Below are 22774 nucleotides of genomic sequence, written 5' to 3'. Positions count from 1 at the left end.
GTCCATGTTAGTAAGAGTAGCTGTTGACATCATAAATTTCTGTAAGGCCTGTTCTTGGCCCCATGTGTTAACAAACATCACTGGAACACATTAAATGCTTGTTATTAAATAACTGTAAATAAGGATTTGTCCTAGAGAATCCCAGAGTCTGCAGCTATTTGGCATCTTTATCAAGAATGTTAATGAAATTATATAACAATTGCAAAGAAAATCTGCAGATTAAAGCTGATGATAAATTAAAGAATGAAAAGATTGATTATGTAACCAAGCTTTCTGGAAAAGTTGCTCTACAGAACATACAGTTATTAAGGCATCTGCTAGAGTAATTCTGTGAAGTACTGTTTTGCCAGGGGACAAGGGTCAGTACAAGAAACAGAGACACCAACTTTAAAAATAACTGTATAAATTTACTACAGTGCAACACAGCAAAAAATTACAAAAGAAGCAAAGAATTATAAAAAGACAAGCTTAGCAATGCACCTAATCATCACTATAGAGTGTCTATAGTGATTAAGAAAGACACCTCACCAGTTACCCTTTAATACATTACCACAATCGGCATCATCCGCTGGGGAGCCCCGAGCGCAGCAAAGGGCTGGGGAACCCCTCCCAGGAACTGGGAAATCCTGTGCACCGCGTCCATTCGCAGGTGAGGGCTCTCTCTGTGCTGTGAGAGGGTCCAGCTTTTTTACTGGTAAACAACCAAGCTGATGTCACTATTCAGTGTGGAAAATATCTGGCTCTCTTCATTCCTTGGTTTTCACCTAAAGCCTGGCCAGGGCTCAAAGGAAATCAAGGGAGTCAGTTTGGACCATCTACTGTCGAACGAGGCCAGTTATCTACTTCCGTGGCCTTGACTAGTCTCTAAATACAGGTAGATACCTTCACATCTCATTAACAGATGCAAATCTTCACTAATAAGCAAATAGCAATATATCTTAATAACAAGCACAGATGTTTACACAGGTGTAGTCTTATATATTTTACTAAGGGTTATACAGAATTTTGGCTAATAAGCAGATACATGGCCAAATATAACATTAGATTGGAAGGTTCACTTATAGGTCAACTCTGGGTCAGGGCCTCTTGTCCAGGCCTCAGCACTTCCAGTACATCACAGTGTTTCAGAATGAGTTCATCGTGGCGGTCCTTAAACCCTGTTAACTTGAGTTTCTAGGAACAACAGAAATGGGTCTCCAGAGGCATTTTCAGAACAACTGAAGAATGCATTTAAGAGGGTAAAACTGAATATAAGTGGTGTAGTGAGAGAGCGGAGGACAAAAAGAGGTTGCTGAGAGCAGAGCAATGTTATCATTGTATTTTACATAAACCAGATTGCTACGGAATACTGCAACTGGTTCCTGTCTCTGGACTTAAAAAGCCAAAAATGCACCAATCAATATATAAAATGCCAGCAAAGAACAATAAACAATTAAAAAAAAATTGAAAAAGAGAAAAACCTCTTTTGACTGAGACTAGCAAGCCTCTCAAGCTCATACAGCAAATTATGTATGGAGTTAATTATGACTACAAATATGCAAGAAGAAATTTCTGATACCATAAAATTATTTCAGTTACCAGAACTGAGTGGTACAGGCAGATACAGAGGCTGAAATTAAAACAAGTTCAAATGAGAAGACACAGCATTTCTAGTGCAATTAATCACTGCAACAAGTATTGAGTGACTAGCTGGTCCCTTTTATCACTTCTGACTCCCTCAGAGTTGGATCTCTTTGGTAAGAGCAAGGCCCAGTTTGCTGGGTCAGTGGACAGTCTTCCTCCAGTGTCTGTGTTACCCACTTTATGTAATGTCTTCATCCAAGCTGCGTGGGGCGTTGATTTGCTGGAGGGAAAGGATGTCACCCAGAGGAACCTGGGGAATCCATGGATAGAGAGCAGCCTGACGGACAAGGACCTAGGGATAACGAAATTGGACATCACCTGGCCACATGCCCTAGCAGCCCAGAAACCCCTGTGTCCTGGGCTGCATCTCCCACAGCTTGGGCAGCAGATGAGGGAGGGGATTCTGGTAACTTATCGCTTGTCCTCAGAGCAGTGGATCATAGCCACAGTCTCCCTGGGTCTCTGCCTTAGCCTCCCTCTGGCAGGACACAGGTGCTCCTGGACAGATCTCACTCCTCACAAGCAGCGGGCTGTCCTGCACAGCAATGTCATCCCCTCACACCAGCCTGAGCCAATCCGGCAAACAATCTGTTGGAATGCTGATGGACTCGGATGGATTGTCGGAGAATGATTTTCTTCCAAATGCCACATTACGCAGGAGAATATGTGACTGAATTAACTACAAAATCCCGGTGGTCATGAATTATCCATGTCTAGAGAGGCCTTGTCAGTCACTTACAAATGACAGGAAATAGGAGTCTAGACTGAAATTCACTAAGAAAAACCTACTTTAATTCCTAGCTTTATTGTACTGGGTGGGAAAGTAGTGAATGTTTGCTCAAAGTACGGATGCGTGGAGTTCTGAGGAGAAACTGCAGACAATCAAACAGCACCACAGCATGCAGGACAACCCGGGGGCAGGGTGGGGTGGGTTGTGCAGGGAGGTTCGGTTCCAAGACCACCGCACACCAAAGAGACAAGAAACCGCATTCTGGTGACATTTTATTTTGTTGTCGTCTGATCTTGCCCATCTCACTGCAGACCTTACACATCCTGCGGAGTCCAGCCATGTCTGCTTTCAGGGCAGCACTTGAACACAGTGGCATCTGGTTCCAAAGGCAGTTCTAGAGACCACCCCGGCCATACAGCACTCCCCCCCGTAAGGGCCACTGTGATCATGCTGGTAATAATACACATGTACAAACCTGCTTCCTGCTTCTCTGTGAATTTCAGCAGCAGCAACTTTGTCAGACAGTGCACATTTTGCAATTTCCTGGTACAGTGGGTCTTTGGATAACAGAAATTCTAGAGAATCCATTCTTTGAAAAAGAATAGCACTGCCTGTGCTGCTGCTTCTTGGTAGCTTCTATGACATCTGCTGCATTTAGACAGTGGAACAGGTTGCCCAGGGAGGCTGTGGATGCCCCAACCCTGAAAGTGTTCAAAGCCAGGCTGGATAAGGCCTTGAGCAACCTAGTCTAGTGGGAGGTGTCCCTGACCATGCTGGGGTGGGTGGAGATAAAATGATTTTTAAGGTCCATTCCAATCCCTTAACACTCTATGATTCTATGATTTATGGAGCACAGGAAGATATTATTCCTTATGATACAGAGTTAATGCCAACACATGACTTAAAATGATGATCCTTCTTCTATTAGCCTCTTCTACACAGGGAAGCCACTGCTAATATACCTCATTAGCACAGAGGAAGTGGTACTGAAAAGAAACAGGTGATCTAAGACAATGGAGGTGGCATATGCAGTGTAGCAAAAAAGGACACTGTGGAAGCACGGGCACAACAAAGAACCACACGTTGGCAAGGCAGCTCCATGGAACCTGGTTCCAGCATTAGCAGGCTGCTCATGCAGGTATGCATTGACTTAGAGTACATTTCTCAGGTGAGTCTGAAACAAGTTGGCTTCAGAGGGCACACAAAGGCCATCTCAAGATATTACTTACTGGGGACTCTGAAAGGCCAGTGAATCTCTAAAGGGCTGGAGAGCAATTATTCCTCACTGCACTAGAAGACTCTCTACGTATCTTTAATGCCCAGCATTATAGCAGACAGATGCCAGCGGAACAGTGGGCACCTGACAAGGGTAATAATGATGTTCCATCCCTTCCAAGCAGACCTGTGCTCATCTGCTGCTGTTTGGTGCTGAGCCTAAACACCAGTGCATGAATTACAGCCTTGTGCAACAGGCTACAGCAGACACTGGGAAGGTCTCTGCTCTTTTGTGGCAGCCTTGCTGACGACAGGACAGTGATAGGGCAAGCCAAAGCCTTTGCATTCTGTACAGCACTGCTTAGTTTGTGTGCATTGTGTGCAACAAAGGATTTCCCCCTTGAAGAGACCTAAACATTGTGCTAGTCAGTCCCTTATGGAGAGAACAGCTGAAAAAGAACCCTGATCTCACCCATCTGAGGAAAATGACAAAACAGACATCTGCTGTACTGGAAACCACTAAACAAGCAACTAATGTGACCAATCCGAGACTGGGATGTAACCAGAGCAGGAATCACACCGGGCACACTGCTAGTGCCACTGTCCAAGGGAGCTACACCAGAAGAGGCAGCCCCTGCACCACAGCTTTGGTTTGAATCCCTCAACTGAGCAGAGGCAAAAGTTTCAATATCAAAGTCACCGAGTAGAATTGAGTCACAAGTCCCAAAGACATCCAGTTGCTTATATTAGTGCTGTGAGTTATGAGCTGGACAGAAGTGGGGCTTGTAATTGAAAAGCTTTAGAATTACACCTTCTCATCTTCTAGGGATTTGCTTCGACTTCGCTTGCGGCTGGTTTTCGGAAATTCAGCTCTCTGTGCAACTTGGGGTGCCCCTTCCTCACTGCTCGCACTCTCATTGTCCACCCGCCGTGGACGACCTCTCTTATTTTTCCTCATTTTTTCAACTCCAGCAGTGGGGAGCATCTTGGTAGCCAGGGTCCCAGCTTTCTTCTTTTTGCCCCTGGTCAAAGGACGTTTCTTCCGTTGCTTCCTCTGCTCTTCCCTTTGGCGGATTTTCATTAGCTTCTCAAAGCTTTTGGTGGTCATTGTGTTCATATCAAACCAGTCCTGCAGGGTTTAGAAGGCAACAGGTTGGTACTGATGGTGGTGGAAATACCAAATAAAGCCTATCAGGGCTTATAATAAAGTTGTCTTGTGGGACAAGTTTTCCTGAAGTGTGAGATCTGGAAAGGCAGCTGCCTAACAACACTGTGTTCTTTGATGTGTCTCAAGTGTCACTCTGTCTCAAGGATGCAGATTTGATTTGGCAATTGCCTGGTTAAAGGCTTGGAAAGTGCTGTGGAGCTGAAGTGAGCAGCAGCAGCCTGGGACAAGGCATGTGACATAACACAAGAGCTGCTCCCCAGAACATAAGACCAGCTGTGTTTAAGCAAAGGCCACTCCAGTCTAGGATCCTGTTCCCAACACTAAATAAGGAAAGAAATAAAACAGGGCACTCCCCGAGCTTTTCCTTTCCAAGACACTCTCCCCACCTGCAACAGCCTGGGGTCTGAAGTTCCACTCCACCTGCCTTACCTCAGCATGCACAGAGTTGATGTGGTACTTGACCCCACTCTCTGAAATGAACTCCTTCTCACACAGCAGACACTTGTATTTACCAGCCACAAAGTCTCCCTGGCATCAAAACAAAACAAAAAAACCCATCAACTATTGCTGACCAGGAAGCTGATACAACTCTATATTGCATTTGAATCTTGCTCAGATAGAACCCAATTAAAACTAGAAACTCTCATTCATACCAGACAAAGCTTTAGCTCCAGGAACACTGACATGATTGACCCGCTGTGCCCACAAAGCACATGTCATAAGGTCTCCAGCACTGCATCTGGATAAACAGCTCTTGCAGCTGTGCATCTACAGGTAGGACAGCCGTTTCATTGCAAGGGATGCCATTAAGGTGCTTCCAAGCGGTGTTTGCCATGGCAGCCTCCTTAGCACATAGGGGAGCACTCAAATTGGGGTTGGAATGAGGTGATCTTTAAGGTCCCTTCCAACCCAAACCATTCTGTGATTTTATGAACTTGTGAGGATCTCAGATTAGCAGATGGCAGGACAACAGCTTGAACAATATATCAGAAGGACAGGGACAGTAGGGCTGTTACAGGAAGGCTACCAACCAAGGTACATGTGCCGAGGTGAGATTTGAGTCCTGAGACGCTGCCGTACACAGATTCACAACCCTGAAACAATAAAAAAAAGCATATCAGCAACATTCTAGTAAGAAATCACTACTTCCTACACAAGGTCTTATTGTTTGGAAGATAATTCCAAAAGGGCTAAGAGAGGTAAAGGAAGGGAGATAGGGAGTCCTACAAAGCCAGAAAGCTTCTGGCAAAAAGGCCATTGAAAGAGTTAAGTTTTCAGTAAACTTAATATTTGTTTTTCCAGTTTCTGAGCACCTTTGGACGTAATAAAGAGACTCCTGTGACAGTTACACTCACTCTCTATCAAAGGCTTGACTAAAATGAAAGTTTGCTTTTTGCCTAAAGTGCAACAGAGATCAATTTCAAACAAAGAAGAGGGGTAGGTGCAAGACAGGAGCAGGTACTCTCTCCCATGCTGCTTATGTCTCTAGTGGCACAGAGTAGGGGCACAGCACTCAACATCGCCAGTCTCAGTTCAAGGGCAGCTTTACAGGCCTGTCCCATGGGGAGTTTCAGGCATCAGTCTTAGGGTACCAGACTGTGCTCAGCCCTCAGCCCAGGTCCTTGAACAGGAGGCACGAGCAAGACAAGCTACTGAGTTACTGGTTGGTGATACAGGACAGCAGCTCTCTGGAGACAGCTCCACACACAACATAGTGCTGCAATTCTGATACTTGGAAAGGATGCAAGCCTAATAATTGGGAAGAGAGTGCTGGGGTGGGGTAGGGCAAGGGGAAGGCATCATCCCTACACCAAACCCAGAGGGCAGTTGTCACTGACCTTTGGCTCTCCGACAGCATGCATCACAGAGTCACATCCACCATCACCTCCACCAGCTGGGCCATTTGTTCTCATGGGATCTGACTGGTGATTACTGCATGGTTTTGTAAAAAACTAAGCCTTCCAGTGCCTAGAGGGCTCCAAGAGAACTGGAGAGGGACTTTGGACAAGGGCTTGGAGTGCCAGGAGAAGGGGGGATGGTTTCCCCACTGCCAGAGGGCAGGGTTAGATGGGATATGGGGAAGAAATTCTTCCCTGTGAGGGTGATGAGGCCCTGGCACAGGTTGCTCAGAGAAGCTGTGATTGGCCCATTCCTGGAAGTGTCCAAGGCCAGGCTGGATGGGGCCTAGAGCTGGTCTAATGGAATGAAGAAAGCTTAAGTGTTGTGCCAGACAAAGTCCCTCTACTCCTCCCTTCTACAGTTAGATTTAGCTAGAAAGGCAGGGGCCTGTCATTTTTTCCAATGCTCAAACCTCCATATGGACCAGCTCCCAGCTGGATGCAAAAGCTGTACCAGTTTGACACTGGCTTACTGGCTCTGAAGTGAATGCACACACTCCCAAAAGATCATTCACAGGGCATTTGGATACAAAGGGCAAAAAGAGCATGCCCTGACATCCCCAAGTGTCGCGTTTATACTAAACAATCATATTGAGATGGAGCAGGATTTGTCTCCCATAGAGAGACAAACTGCAGTTTCGAGGTTGTGGAAAGCCTGTTGGCTCAGAGACCTGAAATCTGTCCCCTTTGAGGCTTCAGAAACACTTAAGGGTTACCTGATTTGGGCAGTGGACTCTTCGGTACATTTTTATCTCTGCTTTCCATTTGCACAGCACATCTTGACTAAACGTGGGCAGTCCAGGACGAGTGTATTTCAGCTGAGATAGAGACAGAATCGAGAGCTGGAAGCAATGCTGGCTACACAGAGTGCCAGGTATGCCTCTTCCTCTCCCAGACTGTGAGACAGAAGTGCTATTTCTTCTACTCTAGTTGTCAAAATCTCAATAACCAATGTTTTCCTGTCTCACTGGTTGCCTAGAAACATAACTGAAACTGGAACCCCCCCCCCCCAATACCAGAATCTGAAACTTCCCATAGCCTTGACTACAACAATTCCTCTAAATGTACTTATCCCACTGAAATCATAAAGCATCATTTTCCCTCAGGTTTCCTTTGCAGCCTAAAAGATGATCCTGGAAATTCTGAAGTCTGAAATGCTGAAGTAGAAATATCACAGCACAGTCGGAGTGATCTGCAGCCTACGACTTATGAGCAACATCATGCCCATGTTCCTTGTGTCCACTGAAAATTCCAGCAATAGGATTTTACAGTCATTACAGCCTGCCTGGACAAAACACACCACAGTAATTGCTGCTGCACCAGTACTGTAATCTAAGATGAGAGAGAGCAAAACCAAATCCCTCCCACAACATACACTGCTTTCCATGGACCACTAAACACTGGACAGGAGCCAGTACAAGACTCATCTGACATGAAGGTAAAAACTCAAATCTATAAAACATTTTTAAGGCCTTGTACCTTCCGGTCATCTGGAATCAAGTCCTGCAGAACTTTCCTTTTGGGCCACTCTTTGGCCAGCTCTTCTCCAGCCAGTTCATGGAGATAGTAGATTGCCACCTTTGCAGATCTCCTCTGAACTCTGCCTGTGTTGTTTTGTTCCTGTTTCGTTTCTATCAGGTTCCCTGTTCTACTCTCCTCATGGAGGAAAGTGACCTGCAATGAAGGCCAAAAAAGATGAGCCTCCTACACTAGTTCCTATTTCAGTTACACTAAACACTGGGAATATTCTGAACAATTCCTCATAAAAATGCTGCAGCAACTGTGGTTCACTGTCACAGATGTAGGACAGAAGTGCATCCCACTAGTGAGACAGAGCCCCAGATGTGCTCAGGGGGGTCACAGTGGGGTCACAGTGGTGAGGTTCAAGCAGAAAGTTTCATGCAGTCACTGGTCTTAAAGGTATCCCATCATTCACTGTAAAACCCTCACAGACAACAAGCACAGCACTGCCTGTTCTGCTCCAATGGTGGGTTTTTTAAGAGCAAAAGAAAAGCATCTCACAAGTTATGTTAGCATCACTCTTCCATGGAGCAAAAGTCAGGTCAGGGAAAGTTTACTGCTGCCACACCAATTTACTATTAAAAGCTTCATCCTAGTCACAGAAAAGCAACAGCTGCTGGTAGAAGGAAAGTATAAAGGACAAAGTACTCCAGAGAGACAGGAAAATGCAAAGGTTTTTGATCTGTTAATTACCCACCAAAGTAGTAGAAGAACAAAAAAAAGCTTACGTGTGTCTCAAGTCTGAGGTCCTCCCACAGCCCCCTGATAACCAGGGCAGATGCACTCACCGGCCCATGCTTAGAGCGGAGGTGGTAGACAAGTCCTGCCTTTGATCTGTATGCTTTTTCACAGTGATGGCACTTCATAGCCATTTTTTCCAGCTCGGAAGCAGCCTTCCCACATTTTTTAACATGATACAGGTATCCCATTATGCTAGTGAAGGTGCCTGTGCAGCCCTGTCAACACAGAAGAAAGATACATGGAAGAATATCGTTCTCCAAGTGACCACAAGGCCAGTGTATACACAGTTTACTGACCAAAGTACTACCACTTTTCCTGACAGAACAGAGACAAGCAGGTAGAAAACTTTAATGTTAGTCTATTCAGACAGAAAAAATCTGCAACAAAGAATTGGCATTGAAGTGACCATTAAAGGTCTCTTTTAATCCAAATTATTCTATGATTCTATGCCACTCTGTCCTAAAAGCATCGCTGTGATCTTGAAACAAATCTTGCTTTGGCCAGCACCAAAGCATACCCAACAGCACTCTCCTGTTCTATGTTCATGCCTCCACTGCTGTTTAATTCACACTTTGCACAATGCAGCTTACCTCCCTTGTACACTTCAGTTTTCCCATACACTTCAAAACCTTCCGAAGGCGATCTCGCTCAAGCTGCTCATCCACTTCCTCTCCCTCCTTCACAACTGGCTAAAGCACAGCAGAAAAATGAATGGAAAACACATGATACTCACCATTTACAGTTCTTCTCACAGGGAATTCACTACTAAACACTCTACTGAAGGAAAGCTTCTAAAATAATTAAATCTCTGCAACTTAAGATTTTATGGACGTGCATTTATTATAATGATCACTTTCCATATCTGTTCTAGTTTCAGCTGGGATGGAGTTTTCTTTGCAGCACCTGGTATGGGGCTGTTTCGAATCTGTGCTGAGAATAGGGCTGATAGTGTAGAAATGGTTTTGTCAGTGCCGAGCAGCAATTGCACAGCATCAAGGTCTTTTCTGCTTCTCATACCTCCCTGACAGTGAGCGGCCTAGGGGTGCATAAGCAGCGGAAGGGACACAGCTGGAACAGCTGACCCCAGCTGGCCACAACGATATTCCAGACCACATGGTATGATGCCCAGCACATAAAACTGGGGTAAGGAGGAAGGGGAGCAGTGTTTGAAGCGATGTCATTGGTTGTCCCAAGCCATTATGACGTGGGATGGAGTCCCGTGGTCCTGGAGGCGGCTGAACACCTGTGTGCCTGTGGCTAGTGGTGAATGAATTCCCTGTTTTGCGTTGCTTGTGTACATGGCTTTTGCTTTACCAATTGAACTGTTTTTATCTCAGCCCGTGAGTTTTGTCACTTTTACTCTTTAATTATCTTCCCCATCCTGCAGGTGGAGGAGTGAGCTCATGGCTGCATGGGGCTTTGCTGCTGGCTGGGATTAAACCAAACCTGAATTATCTTTAAAAGGAGTAAACTGACTGAAAATCATGCATCTTTAACATTTACTCACCCTAGTATTTCCACTTAGCCTGACTAAAGCCTGCTTGTAACACTTATTCATCTGTGCTAAACTACAGCTCAAGCTCTTCATTCTCTCCTCTGATGGTTATTGTATATTATTTCTTACACTACCCAGTATTACACTTAGACTGAATAGAAAGTTAGAACTGAGCAACAGACCTAATCCTCAGATGCAGAATATGATCCCTGGCCTGTACCATTTACTAATACAGCTGTAGGTTCAGAAACTGTAGTACTGCAAACTGTATAAAAAATTACAGTTGTGAATTATCTGAACCTTATCTAAACTTTCAAACGACTGTTTCAAAAGTTCTAATTCTTCACTACTACAACAGGAGACACTGCCTTCTTTAAAGTAATAGCAAAGAGGAAAAGTAGTTTGTAGCATTAGTATTTTTACAGTAAAGAGAGACAAGAATTAATTTCTAGTTCTTCTCTTCTACCTTTGAAGTTGTAAAGAACTCAAATCTAGTCTGCTCTGCTCTGGATGTAAAAAAAAAAACAACACCTCCTGCTTTCTAGCAAAGGACTGAAAACTGCAGCCTAATGAGCAATCTTTTCCTTTCTGAGTGAGAATGCCTTTTATGCGTGACTTATTACCAGCCACAAGAGAAACTCATCCCCTCTTTTTACGATATGGCATCCCTACTTTACTGTTTTTCAGATATCAAGTCTCACAGGAAAAATAATAGGCAGATGATTTGAATAGCTACAACATTTGAAAAAAAAAAACACCTCATGTTCTGTTTCTGTGTGTGCACCAGGGAAGGAACAAAAGCCTGTTCTTCCTGTAGGAGTTTCAGATGCACAGCAGTTGTGTTACCTGATTGTTATGGTCTGCCATGACATGGTATTTCATCCCTGCTGAAGACTTCAGCTGCTTCCCGCATTGATGACACGTGAACATTTCCTAGAAATAAAAAAGGACACTGCGGAAATTAATCAAAGCAGTGGGAAACTTTGGGGAAAGGGAGAAGGAGAGCATAACATTTATTTGGACCTAGTAACTGCCCTCTAAGAACAGATTTTACAGAGTCTAAAATTTAGTGGAACAATGAAATAGTTACACCTTTGGTCACTACCATAAACCTCCAGCAAAAGGCTGGGCAAGAAGCACCAAGCACAGCCTCTTACAGATATATAAAGGACTCTTGCTTAGGGACATGATGATGAGATGAAACTGGTTTTAAATTCAACACAAAACAGTGTGCAGGCATTTCTATTGGTAAGCTAAAGAGCAGTAAAGAAACGATTGCTCATCTCTCGTGTTCTTACCTGCCTGCAGTTTGCCATATGTTTCTTCAGTCCTTCTACAGTCTTTCTCACCACAGCCCGGCATGTGGGACAGGTAACTCGGCCTTTGTCCTGAATCTCCAAAGACCACTGCTCTTCCATACTACCTGTCAAACACACCATTTGGAATGTAACTGTTAACACAAGATTTTTTTTTTTCCCTTCAATGTGCACAATGAACTCTAGAAAGAAATAGGTCACATGCTACCAAACTCAGTTACGCTTCAGTAGGTGGAGCTCATCTGCAGCTTTAAGTATGTCATGTGACAAGGCATACATCACTCCTTCTGGAAGAGCATTTTACAAAACTCTTTAATCCTACCAGTCCCTTGTTAGGAGTGTTCTTCCACTTGTCTGGTAGATTTTTCATTTGTTCATTTCTGTTACACAATTACTTTAGCATGCTGAGTAAGCTTGTCTTTTGGCAAAAGGGTTTTCCCACTAAAAGCAGTCACAGATGTGACTGAACAGTCTCAGGCAAAGTCCATGGTTTCTCTCTACTAACTGGATCTTTATGAATGTTTAGCTGCACCACCAGGTCAACAGCCAGGGAAAAGCACCCTGTGTGGCATGGTTTCCAGTTCCTGGCCTCTTTGTGAAATGCCAAGCAAAAGTTTGGCATAATCCACAAGGATTATAAATTACTGAAATTGGTTCTGGGAAGAAAGTGTCTTAGCACCATCCGCCTGAATTCATACCATTACAAGATTCAAAGGCTTTCCTCTTTTCCCAGTAATAACAGCCCAAGGCTGTTCCTCCACAGGTGGCTGGAGCAAAAAGTTTGTGAATCAAACAGCACTTGGCAAAAAACTGGGGTGTTTAATGAGTGCTGTGAACTACAGATACTGAGTGTCTCCACTCACTGAGTCAAGGCTAGTTTTATTTTTCTAGGACAGACTGCTTGACTCTCTGGTTCCTGGAAAAGGTGATCTGGCAGCAACAGCTACAGACCTTTTCCTGCAAACATATTCTGCTGAGTAAAAAATATAGATATTTTTATGAGTTTTTAAATGCAACTATCTTAACAGGTTTTTCTTCAGTTCAAAAAAATGATTCCCCATTCATTGATCCATTATGCAGTGGCAAAAGCATGTGGAACTACACTCAGGCAGCGTGCGGTCCCTCCAGTCCTGCTCTGCAGTACTGACATGGTGCCAGAAGGACAGCAGCCAGCTCTTCCTTGTCAACAGTAAAGCAAAGAACCAAACACCAGAAACACAAGCTGTTGCTCAGATTCAAATCCTAGAATCACAGCTGTTTTACAAACAATTCTGAGCAACTGTCTCTTGTTCTTACCTGTGCCATAGGTTTCTGTCTCTTTCTGAACACAGTGGCCTTTCCTTTTGGAGTTTTGTTTTCTTCCAGCTTGCTGTTTTTCTCCTGTTTTAACACAAACAGAACAGGCCAGAAGACTTAGTTCTGCTAGTTTTGTTACAAAAAAGCAGATCTTTTTGCTGGAAGGTTGCTATTTAGCTTGCTGTCTCAAAGTTACTCATTCAGAAATGTTCAATTTTTTTTTTTTAAAGGAATTTCAAGATTATGTTTCCTACTCCCCTTCTAAATCCATGGCTATTTACAGTGGTAGGCATTAGTCCCATCCAGATATTTGTAGGTGTATGGTTTTTCATACACCTAGCTCAGGAGATTGGAACTCTTCACACTGAAACATCCTCTGTGCACAGTTTGACTGAGCCCATCTAATGACAACCAAGCGGAAAGTCCCATTTCTCTACTGATTCAACTCTTACTGTTTCAGTATTTTCTCATGGGTTATGCCTTTTACTCTCATCTCCCTGACCTCTTCAGCTGGACCACACATTTCCTGAACTGAAGTGCCTGCTGCTGGAAACAGCACTCTATGTGTGACCCTGCAGTAGAGCAACAGAATTACTTCACATGTCTGAGAACTCTATATTCCTCTCAAAGTTCTCAGTCTAACATCTGCCTTTTTAAAAACAAGTATGACACTGCTGCTCCCTATTCAGCTTTTGATCTGTTATAAATCTCAAATCCTCTTCTGAAGCACTGACTCCTGGGAGGCTGTTCTTTGGTTTACAGCTATGATAGCATTTCTTCTCAAACTACAGAATCTTTAATTTTACACACTCTTCTCTGTTCTATTTTTATTGTTTCCCTAATCTCAAGACTACTTTCACTTTCAGCCTTTTCTCTGATACACTTGCCACCTCTTTCAGCTTTGTGCTGCCTACATAGTTTCAAGTCCTTGGTGACAAAATCAATAGTTAGAACTGAATCTAGGGACAGATTCCACTTCTACAGTGACAAAGAACCATCAATTTATACTACTATTTCACTAGTGACCTCACTGTAGATGGCTATCAGGTTGATTAAACAGGATTTGCCCAGCACGAATCCATGTTGACTACTTCAAATCCCCATCTTGTCCTTCATGTGTTTGGAAATGCTTTCCAGGATGAATCTCTCCATCACCTTCCCAGGAACTGTGGTGAAGTTGCCTGGTCTGTAGTTCCCCAGATCTTCCTTCTTTCTGTCCTTGAAGATACGGGTGATATTTGCTCTCTTCCAGTCTTCAGGAACCTCTCCCAGTCACCACGACCTTTCAAAGACAGCCAAGAGTGGCCTCACGATGGCATCAGCCAGCTCTCAGCATTCAGTGCAACCTGTCAGGCCCCACGGGACTTAGAATCATAAATTGTTTAGGTTGGAAAATCCCTTTAAGACCACTATTCCCCAGCACTGCCAAGGCCACCACTAATCCATGTCCCCAAGTGCCTCATCCACACCGCTTTCAAGCCCAAGGATGAGGGCTCCTTCACTGCCCTGGGCAGCTGTGCCAGGCCTGGACAGCCCTTTTGGGGAAAAAACTGTTCCAAATATCACATCTAAGCCTGGTGCAACTTGATGCCGTTCCCTCTCATCCTGTCCCTTGTTCCCTGGGAGCAGAGTCCGATCCCCCCTGGCTCCCCACTCCTGTCAGGGAGTTGCAGAGAGTGAGAAGGTCCCCCCTGAGCCTCCTTTTCTCCAGGCTGAGCCCCCCCCCCAAGCTGCTCCAGCCCCTCCCCCAGCTCCATTCCCTTCCCTGGACACACTCCAGCCCTTCAATGTGTTTCTTGTCTGAGGGGCCCAGAACTGCCCCAGCACTGGAGGTGCCCCAGCAGTGCCAGCACAGGAATGGGCACTGCCCTGGCTCTCCTGCCACAGCAGTGTTGGGACAGCCCAGGGGCCACTGGCCTCATGCCCACCTGGGCACACCTGGGATCATGTTGAGTTACTGCTGACCAATATCTCAAGGTCCTTTTCCAACCACTCTGCCACAAACCTGTAGTGCTGCATGGAGTTGTGGTGATTCAAGGGCAGGACCCGGCACCTTACCTTATTGAACCTCACACTGTTAGTCTCAGCCCATTGATCCAGCCTGTTGAGATCCCTCTGCAGAGCCCTCTTGGTGTTATCTGTGAACTCGCTGAAGGTGCACTCAATCCCCTTGTCCAGATCATCAATAAAGATATCAAACCGCATTGGACCAATCCTGAGCCCTGGGGACAGCACTGGTGACCAGCCCCAGCTGGATGTCACTCCATTCCCCACGACTCTCTGGGCCTGGCCGTCCATCCAGCCTTCTACCCAGCAAAGAGCGTCCCTGTCCAAGCCATGAGTAGCCAGTTTGCATCTCCATGAGCATCTCCAGAAGAATGATGTGGGAAATGGTGTCTAATAAAGTCCAGGTAAATAACGTCCACAGTCTTTCCCTTATCTATGAAGTGCATCACCTTGTCACAGAAGGTTAGTCAAGCAGGTTATTTAACCTGTCACATCAGGTTAGTCAAGCAGGACCTGCCTTTCCTAAACCTATGCTGTCTGGGCCTGATCACCAGGTTGTCCCAGATGTGCCACATAATGGTACCCAAGATAATCTGCTCCATGACCTTCCCTGACACTAAGATCAGAGCAACAGGCCTGTAGTTCCCTGGATCCTCCTTCTGACCCTTCCTGTAGATGGGTGTCACACTGGCTGATCTCCAGCCCTCTGGGACCATCCCCCTTAACCAGGGCTGCCAGCAAATGATTTGATAAATCCAGTTTAAGTGCTCTAACCTTGTCCTCCTTTGCTGAGTGTAAGGCTTCCTTGTTCCAGACTTTCCCTCTGTCTGGTCTCAGGCTCTTGGGATTCCTGAAGGATTCCTGTAACAGATAAAGATTGAAGCACAGGAAGCATTGAGTACCTCAGCTTTTTCCATGTCCTTTGTCACCAGCTCTCCTGCTCTGCTGAGCAGCGCACTCATGCTTCCCCAGTCTTCCCTTTGCTGTTCATGTTCTTGTAGAACCCTTTCTTGTTGCCTTTCACATGCCTTCCAAGATTCAACTACAGGTTGGCCTTGGCTTTCCTAATCTCATCCGTGCATGACTGGACAGCAAATGTACACTTCTCCTGTGTCACCTGCTCCTACTTTCACCACTTGTACACCTCCTTTTGCACCTAACCACTGATTGACAAACCTTTTGAAGGAACGAAAGACCTATGATATCAAGCACTTCTCCCCTCCGTCTCTGTGGCAAAAGAAAAGTGTTTGGGTTTGATTTCTTAACAAACCCATATTGCTGTCGTCATCTACTCACTAATCTCCAGATGTTTACAAGTAATCTGTCTGATTATTTAGTCTATAATCTTTTGGGAAACTGAAATGATGCAGCCAAGCCTACACTTCCCCTGTTTGCCTTCCTCCCTCCCTTTGCTGGACTTCTAAGACAGACTAAAATTAGAACAATCATCTCTCACCATAAAGCAGACACTAGTCAACAGTCTCCTAGAACAAAAAGTCCAGAATTCAAAATAAAGTTTGAAGACTGTAGAAGATGACATTTGGGCAAAGAAGTGTGAAGTACCTGGAGGCTTGTAGTTAGGAATTAGAAGTTATTTGTATTACCACAAAGTTTTTGCTTCTTCTTGGGAGACTCTTCAACATCTTCACCTTCCCCTTGCTCAGATTTCCTCTTGCCTTTCAATAGTACTTCTCCTGATAAGTAAGAACAGAAACGCTTCAGACTCAGTATTCAACCTTTGAGTCTACGCTGCCCCAGCTTACCCTTGGATTCAATACTTGATTAAAAAAAAGAGTAGTTCTTGTAAGGCACTTGGACACCAGTGAGTTAGACTCTAACTATTGAGTTAGAGTCTTCTAACTTAGCAACATTTAGGCACTCCACAGCCTGCAATTCTCTGACGCAGAAGATACGGAAGAAGCAGTGCCACAGCATGGTCTGGGAAAATAAGCCTCCTTGGGATGAGACCCTGAAGGTGCTAGGTTACGTCATAAAAACCTCACCTCCACTCTGTGAGTGAGTCTGTCTGTAACGAGGTCTACACCCGCCCCTGGCACAGCTCTGCGGGCCTCAGGGGCTAGTACCTCCATGTACCAGCAACTGAGGAGACCGGGATCCAAAGGCCAGGTACTGAGCAGACTGAGCGTTTAAGTCCAGCTGCAGGAGAGATCCACATTGCACATGTGTGCACACACAAACATACACATATATATGTGTACTTGTTTTATATGTACTTTTTTATATCCTTCTTTTTCTCTCACTAACACATCTTCATCCTGATCAGCCAGAGAGGGAACAGGATGGAGGCTGTTGGTGCTGTCTGTGTGAATGCTGATCTGTGTGGCTGCTGTATATGTATGTTTTATGTCTGCGTTTATTCCTACAAGGATACAAGCTCAGTCTCACCACCAGCTGGACCTGGGGGTCTGGAGCTGCAGCAATCTTGTTTCTGTCAAGCTACCAGATTTGCCTCTCCCCGCAACAGGATGGAATACAGATTCTGACTTAGAGATAAGAAGAATGAATAATAAAACAGATCAAAGTTTTGGCTCTCTGCCATACAGTAAGTTTGGAAAACAGCTCCTAGGCCAGGAAATCTGAATGATACTACAACAACTTAAGACCCAACTCCCAGTCAGAAAATCATAAATGACAGAAGGAAATAAAAGAAATAAAGACACCCTTAAAAAATAACAGCCTACAAAACACAAAAGCTGTGTCTAATCCCAGCTACTGCTGAATGGTCCCCTTTGGCACATCAGTGTTGATGGTTCTATTTTCAAATCTCTCAAAGCATTTTTCTGACATGATTGGCATAACTCTTTCACATACTTCTTCTACAGATAAAATTGAGTTTAGCCACAGAATCATCAGTTTTAATAGACAAGTCACTCAAAAGGAACTGTGTAATGTCAGACAACTGTACCCATATTTCTGCAGCGGAAGAAGTTAATTTCTTCTAATACATGAGCAGCACTAAGAAACTTGGAATTTGTGGTTGAACTGCAGCATATCTTTCAGAAGCAAACTAATCTCTCACAAAAGAACCAGAGAGAACATTTTATATTGAACCAACAGTGATAAGTACCTTTTTTTCCTGGAGATTTGCTTACACTGTTTTTCACTCCTCTCATTTCCAGCCAGTAAGCAGGTCTGCGAATGGTCCGCTTGCTTCTGGACTCTCTGCTCCCATTCACTGGGCCCTTCGGTGAGGCAGAAGAAATGTTGCTCCCTGTGTCATCACAGTTCCTGTTCACTCCCAGAGCAGTAGTTTCCACCTCCTCAAATTGCTTAGACCTGGAAAACACCAAGTTGAAATCCTATGTATATGAACGCATATCTGTATACAGACATATACACACACACAATCACAATAACTTGAAAGACAACACCCCTTTCATCTTCCCAAGTATTCTAAAAATTCATCCCATAGTTCATTGAATCTCCTGTGTTTTGGGAACTGAAAAATACCACCAAGATAAACCATCTTCAATGTTTTTGTTTTTTTTTTTTAAGTACATCTTTATGTACTTTAAAAAATACATCTTTAAAGTATTTTTTAATAATCTAAATTTAATCTAAAGTACACCTTTAAGGTATTTTTTTAAAGTACATCTTTTAGATAATGACATTAGTAAGTGCTCCAGAGGAGCAGAAAAAACATTCCTTCTACCTCAAACCTTCGACTTTAGAAGCAGGCATAAGTGAATCGCAATTTAAAAATATGCATTTATCTTTAAGCAACCAATGTAGAATATAAGAATTTTTCTGCAACTCATCATTACAAAAGAGACATTTTTCATCCCACAAAGGGCAAGATCTCCTTCAGTCTCTGTTCTCAGAGTCAAGGCTGTCACTACACCATTACAAGCCTTAATGCTAGTAAGAATTTTAACTAGCAAGACTTTTCAGCAATGAAGACAACCTTCTAGTATATCCCACAAATCAAACTACATTAAGACTAATTCAGATTAATCAGTGGCATTGAATTTTTTTCCTAGACATCAAACAGAACTTTGTTTCACTGTTCTCAAATATTTCTCAGGTTTGACATGCCTGGACATTTATACTCCTGTACATAACAGCAAACTGATGAGGTGGTAAAGAAACACAGAGTATCTATTCTCTGGGCAAATACCATTAATGTAAAGACAAAAGAATAGAGAACAGAAACACTTTGCTACTACAATTCACAAACTGAAATAAGTAGATCACTTGAGTGATGACTGTGGTGGCCATTCAATTAATACTCTCCCTGAGCTGTGGAGCTCACCTTTTAACCCATCAATTCAGGAATTACTAAGTGGGGGACACTGACAGTACCAGGTCAGATCAATATATACTATATTTAAGGAGGTAATGCAGAAGCATGGGGAGACGAATTCTCAAATTAAAGCCTTTCAGTTACAATCACACCCAAAATATATAGATTTTGAAAGACCATGTGGCCTTGGACTTAAAATATTTATCTTCACAGTATTAAAATCCTTAAAAAAACCCAAACAAACACACTGAAGTGTCAGAAAAGCACTTTTCCCATAAACCAAACAGCAGAGTCAGTTGAGACTCATATCACACAAACTAAAACTGCTGCAGCTCTTAAAATTCACAATGTTATATAAAGACCAGATACAGTTTTTCAGTAAGAATCTCTTCGTTTTTTTCTTGCCCTCAGTCAAACTAGACAAGAAATATTCACATACTTTTTATTTTCCAAGGACTTCTTGACCTTCTGCTGTCTGTGATGTCCAGTTCTGGCATTCTAACAAAACAGAACAATTCACATGAGCATCATCATTGTCTTCTTTCAGCATGTTTAACTTTCCAGTCAAACACAATCACCTGCACATCGAAGATGTGTATATACCATCCTTCGAAAAGGAAACCACTGTTTTCCACAACAGTGGAAGTGCTTAATATTTCTAAATCCATCTGAATTAGAACTGGAATTAAATTAGAACTGGAAGGGATGAGCCCTTCCACCCTTCTCATATGAAAGCCAATTCCTCCTCTTCCAGTGTCACATGGTGAAGTGCTCTTTGTCTCCAGTACATTCAGCCACACATACTTTCTGCTTAGACTATCACACGATGACATTTTAGATCCTAACTTGTTAGTTTTTACACAGTGCTTATTTTTTCCTTAATTAATTCTTGCATTTACCATGGATGTTGCCAAAAATGTTGTCTCTAGTCTCCTTCATGCTCTTTTCATTGATCTCACTTTGCCACACTCCATCAGCTGCACCGATGTTCACTTTATCCACATCACAGACTCCTTCTTATTTAACAAAGATTTTTTTTGTCACTTACCACTTGTTACGCTCCTATTAAGACATGTAATTTAATAGACCTATCTAAATGCACATTCCCAATTCAGTGCGAACAACTTATTTGCTCTATGTTGCTCCTAGTGCGTGGACAATCGTTTCCCAGAATCCCAGAATATGCCGAGTTGGAAGGGACCCACAAGGATCATTGAGTCCAACTCCTAGGCCTGCACAGGACATTCCCCAAGAGTCACACCATGTGCCCGAGAATATTTTCCAAATGCCTCTTGAACTCTCTCAGCCTTGGTGCTGTGCCCACTGCCCTGGGGAGCCCGTTCCAGTGATCAACCACCCTCCGGGTGAAGAACCTTTTTCTAATATCCAACCTAAACCTTCCCGGAACAGCTCCAGCCGTTCCCTGGAGTCCTGTCCCTGGTCCCCACAGAGCACAGCTCAGTGCCTGCCCCTCCCAAGAAAGTTGTAACTGCAATGAGGTCTCCCCTCAGTCTCCTCCAGCTGAACACACAAAGTGCCCTCAGATTGCCCAGCCCTCTAATTTGTTGAGGTCTCTCTGTGGGGCTTCCCTGCCTTCGAGGGAGTCAACAGCCCCTCCCAGTTATTTTTTGTTTTATTTTTATTTTTTTTTTAATTTATGTTTAAATTTAAAACAGTGACAGGTTGCCAATCTGATGTCACCCCATTCACTGCTGCCCTTTGCATTTAATCATCAGATTCTTCCAAATGCTAATAATGACTCAATGTCATTCTTGATTTGGAAACCCAGGACAAAAATCTTGGTTATACAGACTAAAAAACTAAAAATCATTGCTCAATGGAACCATATGAAAACCGAAACTGTAATTTACTGAACAGAGGTAGTATTTTGCCATGTACATGAACTGGTTAAGAAACTGGAAGAACAAAAATAAAAGAATAAAAAAAAAAAAAAAAAGAAAAAGAAAATATTGCTAAATTACATGTCTTCTTTATGGAAAAAGGCGATGCATGTGATCAACACTCCAACTGCCAGCGAGCAAATTCAGTAGCATGCACTGACACAAACATTTAGAGGAATTTTTAAAACTGTGTCTATGGAGTGTCAGACTCTCCTTGGGCCTCCAGCCCCAGAGGCTCCTCGTGGAAAGGTTATGGAAATGAGAAATGTGGAGAAATCTCACTGAGGAGCAGACAGAAAAAATCAGGGCTATGAAGTTACAACAATAAAAATGAAGAAACAGGCAGGCAGAGTCTGCTGAAATTAGCTGGTCTATTCTACCATTAGAAAAGCCAAATTGACCGAAATGTGGCACATGTTTTAAGATTCATGGGATTTTTAGAACTAAAAAAATTTGCATAAAAGTGAAGATTAGTACACAGAACTTTGGAGGCAGTTAAGGATCTGCAATAAAAAAGGAGAGTACAGACGATCTGTCAGACATTCCTTTCTGAGAAGCTGATAGCAGCAACCATGAAGGAAACACCTACAGAAACTGGTGTTTAAATTCAGTTCTGAAAGTTTTTTCATTTATACTGTGTACTTTCCACTTAAGAGAGACCTAATACATATGCAGGAATGCCCAAGGGCTGGACAAAAGGAAAACAAAAAAGCCACCTCCCCTACACAGGTGAGGAAGAGAAACAGCGACTCAGAGCCTGAAAGCTGGAGAGTGGCGATCTCTGCCTGCCCTCGGGCTGTGGGCCCTTCCAGTGCGCTGGATCACGGTTGCTGCTGAAGACGGGCTGCTCTCCAGCATCCAGCCCAGGCAGACGGTGCTTAAGCCCAGCACAGGAACTGCCCGACGGGAGGATTCTAACACGGGAACTGCGGGTCCTGAGGTGCCAGTGGGAGCCCCGGGCGTCCTGCGGGCCCCGAGTGTCCCCGGGACGCGCGGGAGGGCTCAGTGTCCAGCGCCACGTTGCCACCGCCACCCGCACGCTCCCTGAACTGCACTGTCCTGCAGCGAAGGCCTTTGGGCCCCAGCGCGAGCCCTGGCACCAGCAGCGCCCTGCTGCGAGTCCGCGTCAGCCCCGAGCCGAGCAGAGCCCGGCCGGGCGGCCCGGCCTTGGGGCGGACAGGGGCCGCTGCCGCCGCCGCTCCCCGGCAGCCCGGAGCGGGTCCCGCTCGCCGCCCGCCCGCGAACAGAGCGGGGCCGCTCCTCGCGCCAGGCCGGGCCGCTCTCCCTCCAGAGCCGGGCCCAGCGAGACCCTCGGGGGCGCCGGCCCGCTCCCGCCATCCTGGCGGCGGAGCCCATCTCGCGGCAGCCCCTGGCCCGCGGCCCGGCCGCACTCTCCGAGGCAGCCGGCGGCGGCCCCTGCGGGAGAACCGCAGGCACTCACCGAGTCACCGCCGCCCCGCATGGTGCCGGTGCCGCCGCCACGTCAGCGCTGCGCCCGCCCGCGCGATCCCGCTCGCCGCTTCCGGCCGGCCCTCCCGAGCGGCGCGGCCGTCCCGAGCGCCGCCGCGGTGCTGCCGCCCGCCCCAGGCCCCGCCGCGC

At 44.9% G+C, this 22774-nt stretch overlaps 1 protein-coding gene across 1 annotated transcript; it reads right to left on the bottom strand.

Moving 5' to 3' along the window:
- Positions 1–386: 386 nt before the first annotated feature.
- ZNF512 (zinc finger protein 512) lies at positions 387–22765 on the bottom strand. The gene is made up of 15 exons (XM_050330889.1): positions 22617–22765; positions 19714–19772; positions 18099–18307; positions 16615–16704; positions 15785–15871; positions 13004–13087; positions 11690–11814; positions 11238–11324; positions 9487–9585; positions 8944–9111; positions 8114–8308; positions 7351–7452; positions 5768–5830; positions 5166–5264; positions 387–4697 (listed from the first exon to the last, which is right to left on the bottom strand). Exons 1-15 carry the CDS (start codon positions 22635–22637, stop codon positions 4374–4376), a joined length of 1812 nt encoding a protein of 603 aa, XP_050186846.1. The 5' UTR covers positions 22638–22765; the 3' UTR covers positions 387–4373.
- Between the last annotated feature and the right edge of the window lie 9 nt (positions 22766–22774).

The sequence above is a fragment of the Myiozetetes cayanensis genome, unplaced genomic scaffold (genome assembly GCF_022539395.1).
Source record: "Myiozetetes cayanensis isolate MyiCay16 unplaced genomic scaffold, myiCay2020 scf45, whole genome shotgun sequence".
Classification (NCBI taxonomy): Eukaryota; Metazoa; Chordata; class Aves; order Passeriformes; family Tyrannidae; genus Myiozetetes; species Myiozetetes cayanensis.
The sequence above is the reverse complement of the archived record's forward strand: the minus strand, read 5'-3'. Positions and strand labels throughout refer to the sequence as shown.

What these genes read in the sequence shown, in the direction of transcription:
- ZNF512 (XM_050330889.1), bottom strand. Translation starts at nt 22,637, where the DNA reads ATGCGGGGCGGCGGTGACTCG. An exon ending in GAAGAAGCAAAAACTTTGTG is followed by an intron (nt 15,872 to 16,614) that starts GTAATACAAATA and finishes TATCTGTTACAG; the next exon opens with GAATCCTTCAGGAATCCCAA. An exon ending in ACTCAGCAAAGGAGGACAAG is followed by an intron (nt 13,088 to 15,784) that starts GTTAGAGCACTT and finishes GTGTTAAAACAG; the next exon opens with GAGAAAAACAGCAAGCTGGA.